At 32.9% G+C, this 17643-nt stretch overlaps 2 protein-coding genes across 4 annotated transcripts in view; one reads left to right on the forward strand and one right to left on the reverse strand.

The window, feature by feature from the left end:
• eIF2Bgamma (eukaryotic translation initiation factor 2B subunit gamma) overlaps nt 1–6274 on the forward strand; it is a 33799-nt gene extending 27525 nt beyond the window's left edge. The window contains exons 6-12 of the mRNA XM_076497435.1: nt 489–578; nt 1685–1815; nt 2910–3100; nt 4205–4282; nt 4587–4735; nt 5146–5249; nt 5875–6274. Coding sequence (XP_076353550.1) covers nt 489–578; nt 1685–1815; nt 2910–3100; nt 4205–4282; nt 4587–4735; nt 5146–5249; nt 5875–5927 — 796 coding nt within the window. The 3' untranslated portion in view covers nt 5928–6274. The remainder of the gene's footprint in view (nt 1–488; nt 579–1684; nt 1816–2909; nt 3101–4204; nt 4283–4586; nt 4736–5145; nt 5250–5874) is intronic.
• A 99-nt stretch (nt 6275–6373) lies between these two features.
• Nucleotides 6374–17643, reverse strand: part of LOC143248750 (uncharacterized) — a 52951-nt gene continuing 41681 nt past the window's right edge. For all 3 annotated transcript variants that reach the window (XM_076497433.1, XM_076497434.1, XM_076497432.1), the window contains exons 8-12: nt 16208–16347; nt 14350–14492; nt 10115–10196; nt 7756–8045; nt 6374–6534 (exon numbers count right to left, since the gene is read on the reverse strand). In XM_076497433.1, coding sequence (XP_076353548.1) covers nt 6374–6534; nt 7756–8045; nt 10115–10196; nt 14350–14492; nt 16208–16347 — 816 coding nt within the window. The remainder of the gene's footprint in view (nt 6535–7755; nt 8046–10114; nt 10197–14349; nt 14493–16207; nt 16348–17643) is intronic.

Here is a 17643-nt window from a genome sequence, read left to right on the forward strand (position 1 = left end):
TTTTATTCTTTATGTTGTTACAAACTTTAGATATCAGCTGTTATGGCTAAACTCACAATCACAGTCTGCCATCATTTTTACTAACTTTAACTTTTTTATTGCATTCAATGTCTGCACATTTTTATAACACGTTAGAAAAATCTAGAATTATCTAGTTTTCTAGTTACAACAATATTCACATAAGGAGAATACTTAGAAACTGAGTAAGATTACATCATTTTTACAGAAGCCTAACTCAACAGTTGAACTGCACACACAATGTGTGACTTGTACAGGGTCACATAATAGAAGTTGTCATAACTGTCACTTTAAAATAACTTTTAACATTGTTGTTATGACAACTAAATAACTATTAAATATTAAATTGCTAAATAAAGTAAATATTAACTCTTACAAATAACAGTTTTGTATGTCCAACACGAACAAACAGTATTTAACAATAATGAAAGATATTCATTGCAGTCTTTTTGTTTTCACTGTTTTTACAGACACCCATTTATTCAGGTTCATAGTGATTTGATGGATGCTCATTTGTATCTGATGAACAAGTGGCTTGTAGATTACCTAGTTGAAAATGAGTAAGTTTTGTTTAGTTTCTATAATTAAGACTTCTAACCTCAAAAAGAATCAAGACAATAAAAAGAGAGCTTCCTGTATCAATGACCAGGTGGAGTTAGAAAATAGTAGATAGACAAGTTAATAAGAAAATAGTAATTTGATAAAATGTCTTTAGTTCAGTTTGTTACAACTAGCATATCATTAGAGGATTAATACGTTTTTGTAGGGTTATTTATTAAGTGTGTGTGATTAATACTGATATCAATGTAACAAGATATTTTGTTCATGTTTTTTCATCAGTTTCTAGTGAAAAATTGTGTTTCATAACACTTAATGCATCATTGGTTTCTGCCCAAAGAAGAATGTTTGTTAAAGGTTTGTTTATTGTGTCAGTTTTATCAGTGTTGTCAAGTTTAATGTAAAGAAGTTTGTTTCAGGCTTACTTGTATGTTTGTCAGTTTTATCAGTGTTGTCAAGTTTAATGTAAAGAAGTTTTTTCCAGGCTTACTTGTATGTTTGTCAGTTTTATCAGTGTTGTCAAGTTTAATGTAAAGAAGTTTGTTTCAGGCTTACTTGTATGTTTGTCAGTTTTATCAGTGTTGTCAAGTTTAATGTAAAGAAGTTTGTTCCAGGCTTACTTGTATGTTTGTCAGTTTTATCAGTGTTGTCAAGTTTAATGTAAAGAAGTTTGTTCCAGGCTTACTTGTATGTTTGTCAGTTTTATCAATATTGTCAAGTTTAATGTAAAGAAGTTTTTTCCAGGCTTACTTGTATGTTTGTCAGTTTTATCAGTGTTGTCAAGTTTAATGTAAAGAAGTTTGTTTCAGGCTTACTTGTATGTTTGTCAGTTTTATCAGTGTTGTCAAGTTTAATGTAAAGAAGTTTGTTCCAGGCTTACTTGTATGTTTGTCAGTTTTATCAATATTGTCAAGTTTCATGTAAAGAAGTTTGTTCCAGGCTTACTTGTGAATTTTAAAATTTTAATTTAAAGAAAGTTTGTTTGAGGCTTACTTTTTATGTGTGTCAAGTTTATTGATGTTGTCAGTTTGATTGTAAAGAAAGTTTGTTCCTTACTGAATTTTTACTAATTAATATGTACCTACGGGTGGTAACACATTTTTTTCAGAAACATTACCACCATCAAGGGTGAACTTCTACCTTCTGTCGTCAAGAAGCAGTTCTATCACAGCAAGACTGAGGGAAAGAACGATATCACAAATATGAAAGCTTCAATAATTTCTGTGAATCCAAAGAAAGGTACTTTCAGTATACCAGTCCTCTTTCAAGTATTCAAATGTTGTTAAAGTGTTAATTATGTATTGGATAATGTAACAACACAAGTAGTTAAAGTATTTCTCATGGGTAATTCATCAGGGAACTATAAATCCAAGTTCACCATTTTGATGCATAATTACATTTTGTGCTGGCTCCCTGAAAGTGTCAATTATCCATCAAAACTGGAATTAGGAATTTGGTCTTTATTATTATTTTTTTCATTATCAAAAGATGATGGATTTTCTATATAAGGCACAACAGTTCGTGTACACACAAACACAGAACAAGTAAAAATGATGAACACTTTTTCATTAATTTACCACACTAAAAACCTTTAACTTGTATCAGGTGATATGTACTAGAATACTAAATATATAAGGTTCATATAACATATAGAAAAGGTAATATATCAGTATAATTAACCTCAAATCATGGAGTTACTTACCGCATAAGCTGATCGTATGGAAACACATGTATTAGTTGCATTGTTGCTCACAGATGGCAACATCACAGGGATGTGGCACAGCATTCAATGGTGTGAGGGTATTCCTCCTTACCACAGTGGCAGGAAAGGTATTTATAAAGCCATAGGGTAAATCTACTTGTCTCATCAAATGGCTATAAACTTTAACCTGTTGACTGCCAAGTATTTCAGCTGCAACAGCAACTCCGAACCAAGTTCAAAATACAACTCTAACGCTTCTTCATTTTGTAACTTTTTTCGGGACGCCATTTTGGATCGAAAGTGAAACATTTTGTAAGTAGGTCAAATGCATGTCTTTAAAAACACATTGAGAACACAGTATTGAGAATGAATTAACTTGTCAGTGGCACTGTGTTACCAATCGGCTTGGACGAGTTATTTCGTCTACGGCACTGAACAGGCTAAAGCAGATATATCTGCTTGATCGTTAAGCAATCAATTAATCCATGTTGTTTTTGAAATTAAGTTTCCAAAATGTTAAAAAGGTTTTAAATATTGTAACTGAAGGTTTTTGAAATTAATAGTAGAAATGATATTTTACCATTAATGAATGGTTTTATCATTCTTTAAAAATGTTTTTGTTTTGTGACAGACGTTCACACACATAAGAAAACAGGTGAATGGCACGATTTGTTAAGTGAGCTGTCAACAAGATGTAATCAGTGGGGGAGTTTAGACGATTATTCCCATGAGGATCAAATTCGTTGCTATGGTTACATCATGAAGGATGGGCTGTGTGTTCGAGCGAACACTTTGGGATCGTATGCTGAACTTAACAGACTGGTACTGAATAATTTTGATTCAGATTTTCAAATTATGTTTAAATGTTTCTAGATTATTTATTTTTCCTCTTTAAATGACATTATGTGCTGTGTTAACTGAAACATGATTTTTTAACTCCTTAAACCAAAATGGACAGTACAAGTGTCTGCCCCAAAATCTTTGTTATTATTCACAAAATTAAAAAAATGCAAGTTTTATAAGGCGTAGTGATAATTGTTAGGAAATTATGAAAATAATTCTGGCAGAACACAAAACAAATTATGGGTTAAAAAAGTTAATGAGATTATATATTGCATTAACATAAACACTTTATCTAATTCTAATGATTTCTTTAGCTAAAAACTGTTCATATTATTTCATAAACCTTCATTTATTGATATGAACTTTTACTTGCAAATCTTCATACATGTTGTAAATTTTTTTTGGTGCACATGTTAAAAGTAGCATAATTCTATTTAGTATTGGTTAATAAAAGTTTTGTAAGGTATATCTTATCTTTGATTTTAGTTTACTAACTGTCTGAAAAGAAAGCACATATGTATGCTGGTGATGATAACATTCATACATTTAGTAATGGAAGGAATAGGATAACGTTGTGTTGTAAAAGTGATGTGGCATCCTTAGAAATGGAACAACTGACTTATAGCTTATCTTAGGAGTGAAAGGACATTGTTTAGTAATGGAACTACTGACTTATAGCTTATCTTAGGAGTGAAAGGACATTGTTTAGTAATGGAACTACTGACTTATAGCTTATCTTATGAGTGAAAGGACATTGTTTAGTAATGGAGAAATTGGCTTATAGGTTATCTTAAGATTTATGACATTTTTTAGTAACAGGTAGATTGTTTTAGTTTATTTTGAGACCTGCTGTAACACAAGGTGTTAAATGTTTTGGTCATTTCTTATTTATTTTGCTTTTTCAACCCCTTAGTAGTACTACTTGTATTAGTTAAAAGTAATTAGAATAGTTATATAGTATTGTTATTTTTTAACGTTATTAATTTAATTGTTTAACATTCTGTATTTGTGCTGTTAATTTAAAAGTTTATGTAGCTAGGTCAATGTGTAACTTGTATTAATATGTTGAATTTCAATCTACAGATTCCTAAGGTATGGGATAGTGTAACGGGTAACAGTGAGCGACCAACGTCCGCTTCCCTGTCTCGTTCCAAGAGTCAGGTAAATCATGTTTTGTCACATCTTTGCTAAATATCTTCTATGTGTATACTTTTTAAAACAGCTTACATAAGTGACTAATTTCACTGTTACTTGAGTTTTTGTTTCCGTAAATATTAACTGGTATTATTACTTTTTGAAATAAAAGAAAGGTTAAACAAAACTTGTGAATGTTTTATGGATTTAGTTATCACCTCTGTAATGGAAAGCATTTTATTACATGAATGTTTTCTGTGTTAAGTATGCAGAACAGTTCTAAACCATGATGTGCACTGTTTTTCTATCAGTAAATCCTGTTATTTTGTAGGGTGGAGATGACAGTATGGTAGGAGAAGGTACAAACATTGCTGACAAAGTGACCATCAAGAGATCCATCATAGGAAACCACTGCCAGCTAAAGGAAAAGGTCAGACTGTTTAACTGTGTGGTAATGGACCATGTGACTGTGGAAGAAGGGTAAAAGGGATTCTAGTTTTTCTGTGTAGTGGTATTTATTTATAATATACACTGTGCAACTATGTTGCAAGCTTTAGTAACATTATTCACAACCTGAACTCCAATTGCATAATTCAAAATAAAGCTAACTGCAACTCTGATAGTAAAATAATTTAAAATTACAGCACATCCTTAAGATCAAATATAACAAAGGATTGCAGATTATGTTTATTCTTAAGGAAGTGTTTAAAATTACTTATTTCAAAGGTAAAAATATAAAATAACCAAAACCTTATATAGATGGAACTTTTTGTCAAGAAGATTTCTAAAAAAAAACGTTTATTTTGGTAAGTTAATAATAATATACTGAAATTCTTGGTGAGACAATAGAATGAACTATATGGTTATGAAACTGATTAACTATTTAATAGGTCAACCCTCCAGTCCTGTATTCTCTGTAGTAATGCTTTTGTTGGGAAAGGTAGTGAACTTAAAGACTGTATTGTAGGACATCAACAAAGAGTGATAGACTCGTGTAAGTATTCAGTTACAAATAGATGTTTTTAAATTTGTCATTTAGTAATAAAACACATCTCATTTAACGTACACAATAATGTCACAACTTCCCTGCTACTCTATGTTTACAATAGGTTACACCATCCAAACGTATGTGAGAAATATCAACACCAAGTGACCTTAAGTTGTTTGCTACTTGACACCCAAGTTGATAAAGAATAGCTATTTGGATCAATAGCAAAACTGATTCTGTTGGTATTGTGATGTCTGACCACACTTGATGCATTTAATTTGTTTTTTTTTTACACTTGAAAGAATGAAATGCCAGTATCGGTGAACTTAACCTTGCATTTATCTTTTAAATTGTTTAATATATCCTTGAATGAAGAACCATCATCTAAGAAAACAAAATGGTTCACTTTTATTTAAAATTAATATTCACTCAATAGTGGTCAATTTATTTAACAAAAGTAGTTTTGTTTTTGTAGTTTGATCAACAAAGGAAACTTGTTTTTAAGAAAGATTGATGTCATTTTGTAGTTGAAATTAAGTGTTTAGCCTTGATATAAAGTGTTATAATGATATGCATGTTGATTTATTGTGTGAACCACTTGTAATAACTACATTTCTTCTTATCCTTTCAGCTAAGTTGAACAACGATGTTATTCTGGAGGTTGAAAAGTTCATTGAAATTTGAAAGCAGAACAAAAGTGTCTATACTGTTCTTTTGTTGTTTTGATTTCCTCACATAAAGGATATACCATGAGTATCCAGATTCATACCACTGATGTACCATTAAAGTCCAATTAACTGGTGACAGCATTTTGAACAGGTTTAATGGATGGGTGAACTAACTACAGTAGGGTGAAATATTACTTTAACTTAATACTGATTTATAATCACTCATGTTTAGGGTTTAGAAGGGTTTGAATGACTGTGGAAACAATTCCAATGTATAGCTACTCTGTATTTAATAGTCACTTTGTACTCAAGTGTTAGACATTCATGGTTAACTGGTTCTAGTTATTAAATGTATCCAAGCTAGTTTCAAGTTTCTTTTATTCACAGTTATGTTCATCAGAACTTTTATCTTATACAGCTGGCATGACTTCTGTTTTTGAACTACCTTATCCTCGGAAAACGTTACTTTTTAGGACCTGGTAGTAAGGTTTGTTTTTTATTTGCCTTCTTCAGGATAAAAAACCCCAGGGATATTCCTAGGACAGCCACAAGGAGCAGGACTAATCCAGCAATAATTCCAGCCACCACTCTCTTACTTGTACATACAACACCTTTACCTTTAACTGAAAGATACACCATAAAGAAGTTAAAATAACATAACACTGTACCTTAAGTGATTAAATGTTTATGCATAAATAACATATTCAATTCTTTATCACCAAGTTATTTATATAATAATTAGTTATGTATAACTTTAGCAGGATTTTAAAACAAGTGTTTATGTATAATTAACATTTTAAATTCTTTATCACTATGGGTTAAGTTATTTGTATACTAATTAGATATGTATGACGATAGCAGGCTTATAAAACAAGTTTTTATATTTATGTATAACATGGTATTTACTAAGTAGCTATGACTGACCTTCAACAAATTATTTTTTGTTCAAAATCAATCAATGATACATCTGTATCATTGAGTTCAAAGTTAGTTCTTTCTCTGCTTGTCACAAGATGTCATGTTTAGAAGAAGGTGGAAAATTTGATTTTTATCTATCTTCCTGTATACTAGAAATACAGCTGAGAATTTAACACTTAACACAATGTTAATAGAAAAGCTGATATGTGAATGTCGGGGGCAGGGAGTAAAAATGATTACACTGTGACTGCTATCAATAGTCTTTTCTGATATCTGAAAATTATCATGGAAAAGCTTTGGAGTATAAAATAAAAGAATTCCAAATTACAGTAATTCAATGTAATGGTAAATTCTCTTTGCTCAGTCGCTTCATTGAAAACTATGCCATGCGATAAGTTACCTTCTAAAGCTTAGTACCTGCTAATTACAAATACTACCTGCTTTGCTTGTCCTAGTTAAACGTAAAATGATCATATTGATAACGTGGGTTAGGAACCTTTCTTTCAGGACTATAAGCCAAGTAAGTGAGAAATCACCTTTTAAATTGCATTTAGCTAATTACTAATATGGTTTGCTATATTAGTCTTAGTTGAGTCTGTTTGTTAAGGCCAAATACAGGGTGTTCGGAAAGTCACTGTGCAGTTTTGTCTGTTAATAAATGTATAAGTGCACAGTGACTTTCAGAACACCCTGTATAATACAGTTACCTTTATTATCTTTGTCTTCTATGTTAAGCCTAAAAGACTAAGTGTATTTTTCATTTACATTAGTTTAGCCAAAAATCATAATACTATACGTTACTACCAATATTCGTTGTTATTAAGCCCCAAATCAACGTCGTGTTCTTTCCTTTAATGAAACGTATTATTTGTGTTTCCCATGCTTCAGTGCAACATTAATATCTGTTATTATTAAATAATACAAACCTGTTATATTAAACTTGTTGTCTTTATTGAGCTTAATAACAGTGATGCCTTCCACGATTATCTCTTTTTGTAATGGGAAGTCAGGAAAGACATCAGTATCCTGAACTTGCCTTCGTCTTCTGTTTTGACCACATGACACAACTTCACATTGTTCTACACAGAAGTGAACCTTGACCTGGAAACGTACAACTGTGTCCTCGGTAAACTTAAAGGCTTCAAAGTTTCCTTGTAGTGTTTTGGTATTTGGCACTTTCTTCAGAATTGGGAATATTTTGGGATCAACAGGACACCTAAAAGGATAACCAACACCTCAACCTACTTATGATTAATCTTACGGCTGAGACTGAAGCTAAGTATTTGCCTCTATGTTGATGTGAGTACCTACAATCAGTATTGCAACTAACTCATTTAAGACCTCGCATCTTTTCAAAATGGATTCTGTATAGTGATATCTTAAGGTACTTGAATAGTTAATTTGATTTTGATTTGGCCCACAGATGATTGCAGAGATTCATTATGCTTACCTGTACCATCAGTTTCATCATGAGCAAGTGAAACATCTTCATGTGTTAAGAGTCAAGACAATTATTGGACATTATAGAAAAGCAAACACAAAATAACCAAACTCTTCAGTAATGGATTGACCCTTGAAACAGATGTTCCAGCAACGTGTTAAAAAGTGACAGAACTTTTAAGGAATGAACTGAACTGGGAGTTTCCATATTATCAGAACAGTTTTACTTGTAACATAAAGATAAATGTTAATACCATCAAGATGACTTGGTAATGTGATCATTAGTGCTTGGTAACCACCTCTACAGGGAACATTTAAAAGGTAATGTTCTTGAATCAACTGCTCTGAGTTCCATGACTTGACTCTGATATGGTGATGGTTTGTAATATGGTGACACACTACAGATGAATACCCTGACTATACTCAGCACAAGAAACCTTCAGATATGGGGAAATACTCCTACCATACATAATATCACAGATACATGTAAGTACCCCATCTATAGATACCATGACAAGAAACTTACAGATATGGGTAAATACTCCAATCATAAACCAAACTACCTGAACACTAAAGATGGCACTTATAAGGGTTTCAGTAATGAGCTAGATTTATAATACCAAATATGCTAAGAAGGAAAAACATCACTCTAAACCTCATTGAAAATAAATAGCTGGAACGTTTGAAAAAAAGATAAACAGGAAGACACACGGTCATTTATCCTTATGTCAAAGGTGTCTTTGAAAACATACAGAGGATATGTGAAAACAGAAAAATTCAGAAACTATAAGTTACTTTCTAACAAATCACCTAAAGATCCAAAGGAGAACTGAAAATTTGTGAATGTGAACTCTGATCCAATAAAAGTCAAAAATGGGAGGATAATAGAAACACAAGACTCTATATTATTAATCTATCTTCAGTAATCCATTTGCTGGAGAAGATCACATAGTAAATTGGAATATTGTGAAAAATAACGGAATGTGAACTACAGACCAGAGAAAGAAAGATGAAAACAATATTCCAATTTCAGGTAACTATGATAATGCATTCAACCAACCTACCACAGAAGTGAGCAAAACATGAACACCATTTTAAAACATACAAATAAGTTAGTTGGTTAAAGTCCTTGTTGGGATGAATAGATTATTCATTGGCTTCTTTGTCAAAATTCACATTTGAATTCCAGTCACACCATAAAAATAGTCATTGGGACTTCCCTTAAACAACAGCAAAAATATCAGATGAAAACTGGTTAAAGAGTTAAAATTAACAGGAAATTTAGTAATTAATTAATTAATAATTAGACTTGGATGATTCTATAAACTACTAATGAAGTAACTGCTTTGTTTGAAATTGCTGAATTTTCAAAAGTCTACGTGATCATATGTTTGTTGTTAAGCAAAATCCACACAATAGGTTGGCTATGTTGTACCTACCACAGGTATAAAACAAACCCTGATTTTTGACATTATAGGCCTTTAGAATTTATCACTGAGTCATTTGGAGAAGGACAATCTCATAATGAATAATTTAATGATATAAGTAACAACTGTCCAGGGTAAAATTATTTTAAATATTAAAAATATTTTCTTATATTAGCTGTAAATTTAAGTTTTCTAAACTTAGTTATTCTATAAGACTTTGTTATTCCTTGAGTACAAAAAACGTTTTGTACAAGTTTTACCTTTGTTGAATTTAACTGAAAATGATGTGTTAATATCTTAAGCTGGTGTAAGATCAGTAGGTTAATTTTTGTACCTGTTAAACAGATGAGTTAACTTAATCATCAATTGATATTTAGACTTAATGTAAGCCTTTGCTTCTATTTGAAATTAAACTTACCCTCTGTCATCCAAGAGTGTTATAAATTCATCACTCCTGCTGTTTCTTGCTACAAGCTCTCGAGCAGAGATATCAAATATACCTAAAAGTATAAATGTTTTATTTTAAGCATGGAACAACGTAAATATTTTTGTATTTTATTGTGATTTAAAGGTCATTACTATGAAATACTATGAAACAGTTTATGAGAAGTGATACTTGATTTATAATATCTGGAAAACAGTTGTTGCTGAGTTAACACTTGGAGTTTTAGGACAAATACTTGGCTTAAAATTAGAATTAAGACCTATTATTGTAAGTCATATTATCAGTGCATTTTTTAAAAATTGGATATATGGCTCCCATGCTCTAATAACCAATCAAAACATTTGGTATCAAGAATATACAGTTGAGATTTTTTTTTTGTCTGTTTTCAGTGGGCCCGCCATGGCCAAGCGTGTTAAGGCATTCGACTCGTAATCCGAGGGTAATGGGTTCGACTCCCTGTTGCACCAAATATGCTCGCCCTTTCAGCTGTGGGAGCATTATAATGTGATGGTCAATCCTACTATTCGTTGGTAAAAGAGTAGCCCAAGAGTTGGCAGTGGGTGGTGACGACTAGCTGCCTTCCCTCTAGTCTTACACTGCTAAATTAGGGACGGCTAGCAACAGATAGCTCTTGAGTAGCTTTGCACGAAATTCAAAACAAACAAACAAACGTTCCTGTCTCCAGTAATCTTTTTACACTACTGATGCAAAGAAAGAACTATTATATTTAATATCAAAATTGAAGAAACAGCTGTTAATTGTAAATGTGAATTGAACATACAGTTCACACAAGGTAGAAAAGTTTTATCTAGTGTATTCTAAAGACTCGTTAAGATGATCGAGTCTAGTAAGTTGCATTTTTATTGGTAATAAAGTCAAGTGGGAGTGAGAACTGGGGCTTCAAGTTTTCATTGTTGCTTGAGGAAGACAGTGTTATAGAATCACTTGTAAAAATCATGCGTGCCATTTTTCTGCTGAAATGCAGATTTCCGCGGTTTTCAAACGGCCAACGATCACCCACGAGATTCGTGTAAATTCGAGGAGAAAATGGCCCGGCATGGCGGCAGCGTAAGGCGTCGCGACTGTAATCCGAGTCGAGGTTGGCGCCAGCGTCAGCTAAACATGCTCGCCTCCCAGCCGTGGGGTGTATAATGTGACGGTCAATCCCACTATTCGTTGGTAAAGAGTAGCCCAAGAGTTGGCGGTGGGTGGTGATGACTAGCTGCCTTCCCTCTAGTCTTACACTGCTAAATTAGGGACGGCTAGCACAGATAGCCCTCGAGTAGCTTTGTGCGAAATTCCAAAACAAACAAACAAACAAACGAGGAGAAAATATGAGCGATTTGGGGGCCGGGAAGGTGGTTTTTGAGGAGAAATCGTATTTTTTCAATGTTTATTGCAAAAAAAAAAAAAATCTGACCGCCATCTTGGAGGCAGTCTCGTTTCGTCTCGTTGTCTGGTATCGTGTGCATACCAGACGATAAAATATTCTCTACGTTCCAAAGAAACAACAGCGATTGAAATGTTTAAAAGGAAGGATGTTCATTTTGATCCTGTAGACAAGAGAATGTGTAAGGACATTAGATCAGCAGCTTCAAAGTATACCTCAAAGCTGAGGGAGAATCAGAAGAAAAGGGCAGAAAGGCTTGAGGCCTATGGTTCTGTGAAATCTGGCCCAGCCACCTTGGCTAAAGAAAAAGTCCAGAAAGCCACAGAGGCACAGAGAGCTGCCCATTCAGAGAAGGAGAGAAAAAAAGCTCAGAAGAGAGCACTGGAAACCCTTGTCTCGAAAAAGAGGAAAGTAGCCAAGATTGATTAAAGGAAATTAAGTGATTTGAAATTTGACTGTAATTTATGCAGCAGAGCAGAAGTTGATATCAGTGACTGAAAAACATTTTATTATTATCTGCAGCATACAGTGCCAGTGGTTTATTTTAAAGCATATCATTAATTTTATTTTGAAGCAATGTCAAAGCTTTCCTTGATTTGCTGTTTCAGTTTGTATTGTGAAATAATGAAAAATATACTGATATTGAGGTACCAGTAATTTACTGACAAGATTGTATAGATGAACAAGTTTTATTGTAGGTAGTCATGTAGAGTAATTTTAAGTAATTTGAAATTTTAATGGAATACATGCAGCAGAGCAGTAGTTGTTGATGTCAGTGACTGTACAAAATTTAGTTTCTGAGGCATATCACTGATATCAGGAGTTTAATATTGAACCATATCAGTAGTTGAATGTTTAAGCATAGCTTTCCTTCATGTGCTGTTTTAGTTTGTATTGTCAATTTGTGAAAGAATGGAAAATTCACTGACATTAAGGTACCAGTAGTATTATGACAAGATTGCATAGATGAACAATTTGAACTGTAGGTAGTCATGATTAGTCAAAAGAGTAATTTTATGTGATTTGAAAATTGTATGGAATATATGCAGCAGAGAAGTAGTTATTGGCAATGACTGTAAAACATTTAATTGGCAGCATACCAGTAGTTGATGATGATGATGTTATTGATGACAAAAAGGATAACAATGAAATGATTTGTATTTGAAATATTTACTGAGTTATTTTGGCTTTATTAACTCATATTACTAATATATTTTGATTTGGAAAAAAATTAAACTGAATAAATAGCAAATAAACAATCTTAAATTTCATTTATTTACTTTTTATTTTATTTGTTAATTTTAGATATTTTGATATATCTTCTAAAAAATGAATGCAAATTAAAAGAATAAATCAATCTGCTAAAACTGTAAATGAAAGTTATAGTTTTTATTAGTTTGATTTAGTCTTTTAATTTCCTTTAGTTATTTTATATGATATATATTGTGTACTTTTCCAACATTGCAATGTCATAAAACATAAAGAAATTATGTCCCAGATTGCACCAAATCACACCAAATAGCATCCATTTTTTAAAATTTCCTGGGAGGGGCATGCCCCCGGACCCCCTAGTCAGGCACAGCTGCGTCGCACTGTGGTGCCAGGCTATATACCTTTTCCTCTTTTTTTCATAAATGTCATTGGCATGCCTGAAAAATACACTTCTTACTATAAGACAGATTTGTATAAACTTTGGGCTACTGTTTACCAATTATCTTTTGGACATTATAACAATTTATTTACTATCTCAAAATGTTTTACAATATTGTTCGTTCCCAAAAGTAGCAAAGTGTGCTTAGAAAATATCTTTCCATTTCACATATGTATAAAATAATTTAGAATAAATAACTCTGTAAGATATCATGTAACAGATATATTGCATCAAGATACATTTGTAATCATAAGTAATGATAAAAGCTGGTCTACAAGATTAGATAATTGAAAATGAATATTTAATGCTTGTCCTAATTACTTATAATTGAAATTATGTGATAAGAACTCCAGTAGTAGCCCTTTTTGGTAACCTTCACTACTTTGTGTATGTGTGTGTATTAATGGTCATTGTACAATTCTTCTTTAACAGTTAGATTAGTTACCATATTCTTCATCTCAAATGGCCATTTTGAGTATTTGTGTTGATCTCAAACAGGGTCATTTTGATAAACTTTTGGTTCTTCTCTGACAGTAGTTTTGGTTTTACGGTGCTTCTTATCTGTCACTATTCAAACTGATCATCTTGTGCTTTTTTTTAACAGTTGTCATGTTGGTCATATGCTGCTTCATTTCAAACAGTAGTTATCCTGGTCATCTAGTACTTCACCAAGAGCAGTGCTTCTGGTCATCTACTGGTTCATTTCAAACAGTAGTTATCCTGGTCATCTAGTACTTCTACTCCAAGATCAGTGCTTCTGGTCATCTGATGGTTCATTTCAAATAGTAGTTCTCCTGGTCATCTAGTACTTCTACTCCAAGATCAGTGCTTCTGGTCATTTGATGCTTCATTTCAAATAGTAGTTCTCCTGGTCATCTACTGGTTCATTTCAAACAGTAGTTATCCTGGTCATCTAGTACTTCTACTCCAAGATCAGTGCTTCTGGTCATTTGATGCTTCATTTCAAATAGTAGTTCTCCTGGTCATCTAGTACTTCTCTGACAGTAGTCATTTTGGTCATCCTGTGTTGCCTTACTAATAGTAGTAGTTTAGATTAACCTGACACATCTTTTAATTTAACATTCTGCCAAAACCTACAAATGTAAAAAGCTCTACAGACAGTACCTGTGGCAATTCAAGTTCTTTTTTTTTCTTAACAACACTTACTGTTGTTGTTGGTCTCAATCTGAAAAGAAAGATCTTCCCCTAGCTTTGTTCCTGTAACTTCCTGGTTACTGCTGTCTGTTATCTTCAGATGAATGTAAGGCGATGGTGCTGTGGCATTGATTATAGAAGGAGTTGAACCACCACTATCAATTTAAAAATTATCTTCCATTATCTTCTAAATATTAGGCTGACTATATTGTTATCATGGTAACAGAAGATCGTTGTTACCAAATACACAAAATTAAACAGAGGGTCATTGACTTTTCTCAAACAAGTAATAAATTTGTTGTTTTAGTGCAAAGTCATATAATGACTGTGTTATTGCACACTGGGATTTAATCTCAAATTTAGCAGTAACAGCTATAAAACCACTGAGCCACTGGGGACTAATATTTTTTTAAAGTAATTGCTATTATTCATACACAAACATAAAGTACACATACAAGGTGTTCCCAGTGGCTCAGCAGTGAGTTTGAAAAATTATAACATTAAAACCGTGTTTTGTACCCATGGAATGGACAACACAGATAGAACATGGTATGGCTTTTGTGCTTACCAACAAATAAGTATAGCTTCTTTACAAGAGAGTTGTATATTTTAAATACAACTATGTTCAGTATTATGTATTGCATGAATAAATACATAGAAATATTAACAATGATGTTCATAATCTGAAGCAGGGTGATTATTGAAGAATTTTAATTTACTAAGACTTTTAGCATAAAAATTGAAACTACACCTTTGAGCAAATTAATTGAAACAAGATGGAAAATTACGCTTTTTTCGTTTTTGTGCGTTTTATTTCTGAGAATCCAAAAATTACTCACAAATTAACACATGATATGACTGCCTTTATTTTTCAGAAGATCATTAATCTTCTTTGGTATCGAGTCCACGAGTTGACTACAATTTTTACTAATTTTTGAATCGCAGTACCACACCTCAATTATGGCTTCAATTAGCTTATCTTTCGTAGTAGTCTTTTCCACAAAGTCTTTCTTTACAAATCGCCCAAAGATTTTCAATAGGATTTAAGTTCAGAGTTTCCAGGCCAGTGCAGCACCTTTATTCACATTGTAGTCATAAAATTTTTCACAAGTTTCGATGTGTCGCACGAAGCCAGATCTTGCTGAAAAATGCCAGATCCATCTGGAAACCTTTTTCAGTTTTGGAGTGACTCTTCTCTGCAAAACATTGATGTACTGTGGTTCTTGCATTACACCTTCTACGATATGTAAGCCTCCGACGCCATAGTAGCTGAAATAGCCCCAAAACATCTTCAAGGAATGTTTTACGAACTGATTGATGCGAGATTCTTGAAGTTTCTCACCTGGAGATCTGCAAACATGCAGACTTCTTTGACCCTGTATGAAGAAACGAGTCTTGTCACTGAATAACACCTTCCTCCATTGTTCTTGCGTCCAGTTCTTGTATTTCAGACCCCATCGATTCCGTTTTTTCTATATTGAGTTTGTAATAAATTGTTTTTTGACTGGTCTCCTTGCCCCTTCTAACGCAATATCGAATAACGTAACATTCCTTAAAATTTTGTCATATATCCCAAAAAGTAGATCGACCGTACGGCGAAACACAGCTAATGATGCCATCTGTGTGAAAAATGACTATTAAAGGAAATCAGCAGATCGAGAGAGCCTACACCGGTCGCCATGCTGAAAATATTGTAAAATGACCATTTGTTTTAATTAATTTGCACAAGGGTGTAAAGCCAAATAACAGAAGTTAGATGTATCAACATACATACTATAGTGTTATAAATAAAACAAATCTTCAAGGAAGTTATTCACGTGTTACAGTTGTATTTAAATTACCACAACATTAATCAAGCTCTCAAATTTACCGTACAGTGATGTCAGTGGTGCTCATCACTGTGTTATTCTTGTTGTTAATAATGCATCGTAGAAGGACCACATGATCAACTTTTCGCTGGATGATAGGATGTTCCTGAACAACTAAAGTGTTGATAAAAGTCTGCTGATCCTAAACAATAAAATTAATATTAGACATACAGGTACAGTTCACTTGTGTCTTCTAATTACTATGTACATACAGGTACAGTTCACTTGTGTCTTCTAATTACTATGTACATACAGGTACAGCTCACTTGTGTCTTCTAATTACTATGTACATACAGGTACAGCTCACTTGTGTCTTCTAATTACTATGTACATACAGGTACAGTTCACTTGTGTCTTCTAATTACTATGTACATACAGGTACAGTTCACTTGTGTCTTCTAATTACTATGTACATACAGGTACAGTTCACTTGTGTCTTCTAATTACTATGTACATACAGGTACAGCTCACTTGTGTCTTCTAATTACTATGTACATACAGGTACAGCTCACTTGTGTCTTCTAATTACTATGTACATACAGGTACAGTTCACTTGTGTCTTCTAATTACTATGTACATACAGGTACAGTTCACTTGTGTCTTCTAATTACTATGTACATACAGGTACAGCTCACTTGTGTCTTCTAATTACTATGTACATACAGGTACAGCTCATTTGTGTCTTCTAATTACTATGTACATACAGGTACAGTTCACCTGTGTCTTCTAATTACTATGTACATACAGGTACAGTTCACCTGTGTCTTCTAATTACTTTGTACATACAGGTACAGTTCACTTGTGTCTTCTAATTACTATGTACATACAGGTACAGCTCACTTGTGTCTTCTAATTACTATGTACATACAGGTACAGTTCACTTGTGTCTTCTAATTACTATGTACATACAGGTACAGTTCACTTGTGTCTTCTAATTACTATGTACATACAGGTACAGCTCATTTGTGTCTTCTAATTACTATGTACATACAGGTACAGTTCACCTGTGTCTTCTAATTACTATGTACATACAGGTACAGTTCACCTGTGTCTTCTAATTACTTTGTACATACAGGTACAGTTCACCTGTGTCTTCTAATTACTATGTATATACAGGTACAGTTCACCTGTGTCTTCTAATTACTTTGTACATACAGGTACAGTTCACCTGTGTCTTCTAATTACTATGTACATACAAGTACAGTTCACCTGTGTCTTCTAATTACTTTGTACATACAGGTACAGTTCACCTGTGTCTTCTAATTACTTTGTACATACAGGTACAGTTCACCTGTGTCTTCTAAATACTTTGTACATACAGGTATAGTTTACTTGTGTCTTCTAATTACTGTGTACATACAGGTATAGTTCACCTGTGTCTTCTAATTACTACAGACATACAGGAATTAAAATATACACGTAAAAATCACTAGTTTGG

The sequence above is a fragment of the Tachypleus tridentatus genome, chromosome 4 (genome assembly GCF_004210375.1).
Source record: "Tachypleus tridentatus isolate NWPU-2018 chromosome 4, ASM421037v1, whole genome shotgun sequence".
Classification (NCBI taxonomy): Eukaryota; Metazoa; Arthropoda; class Merostomata; order Xiphosura; family Limulidae; genus Tachypleus; species Tachypleus tridentatus.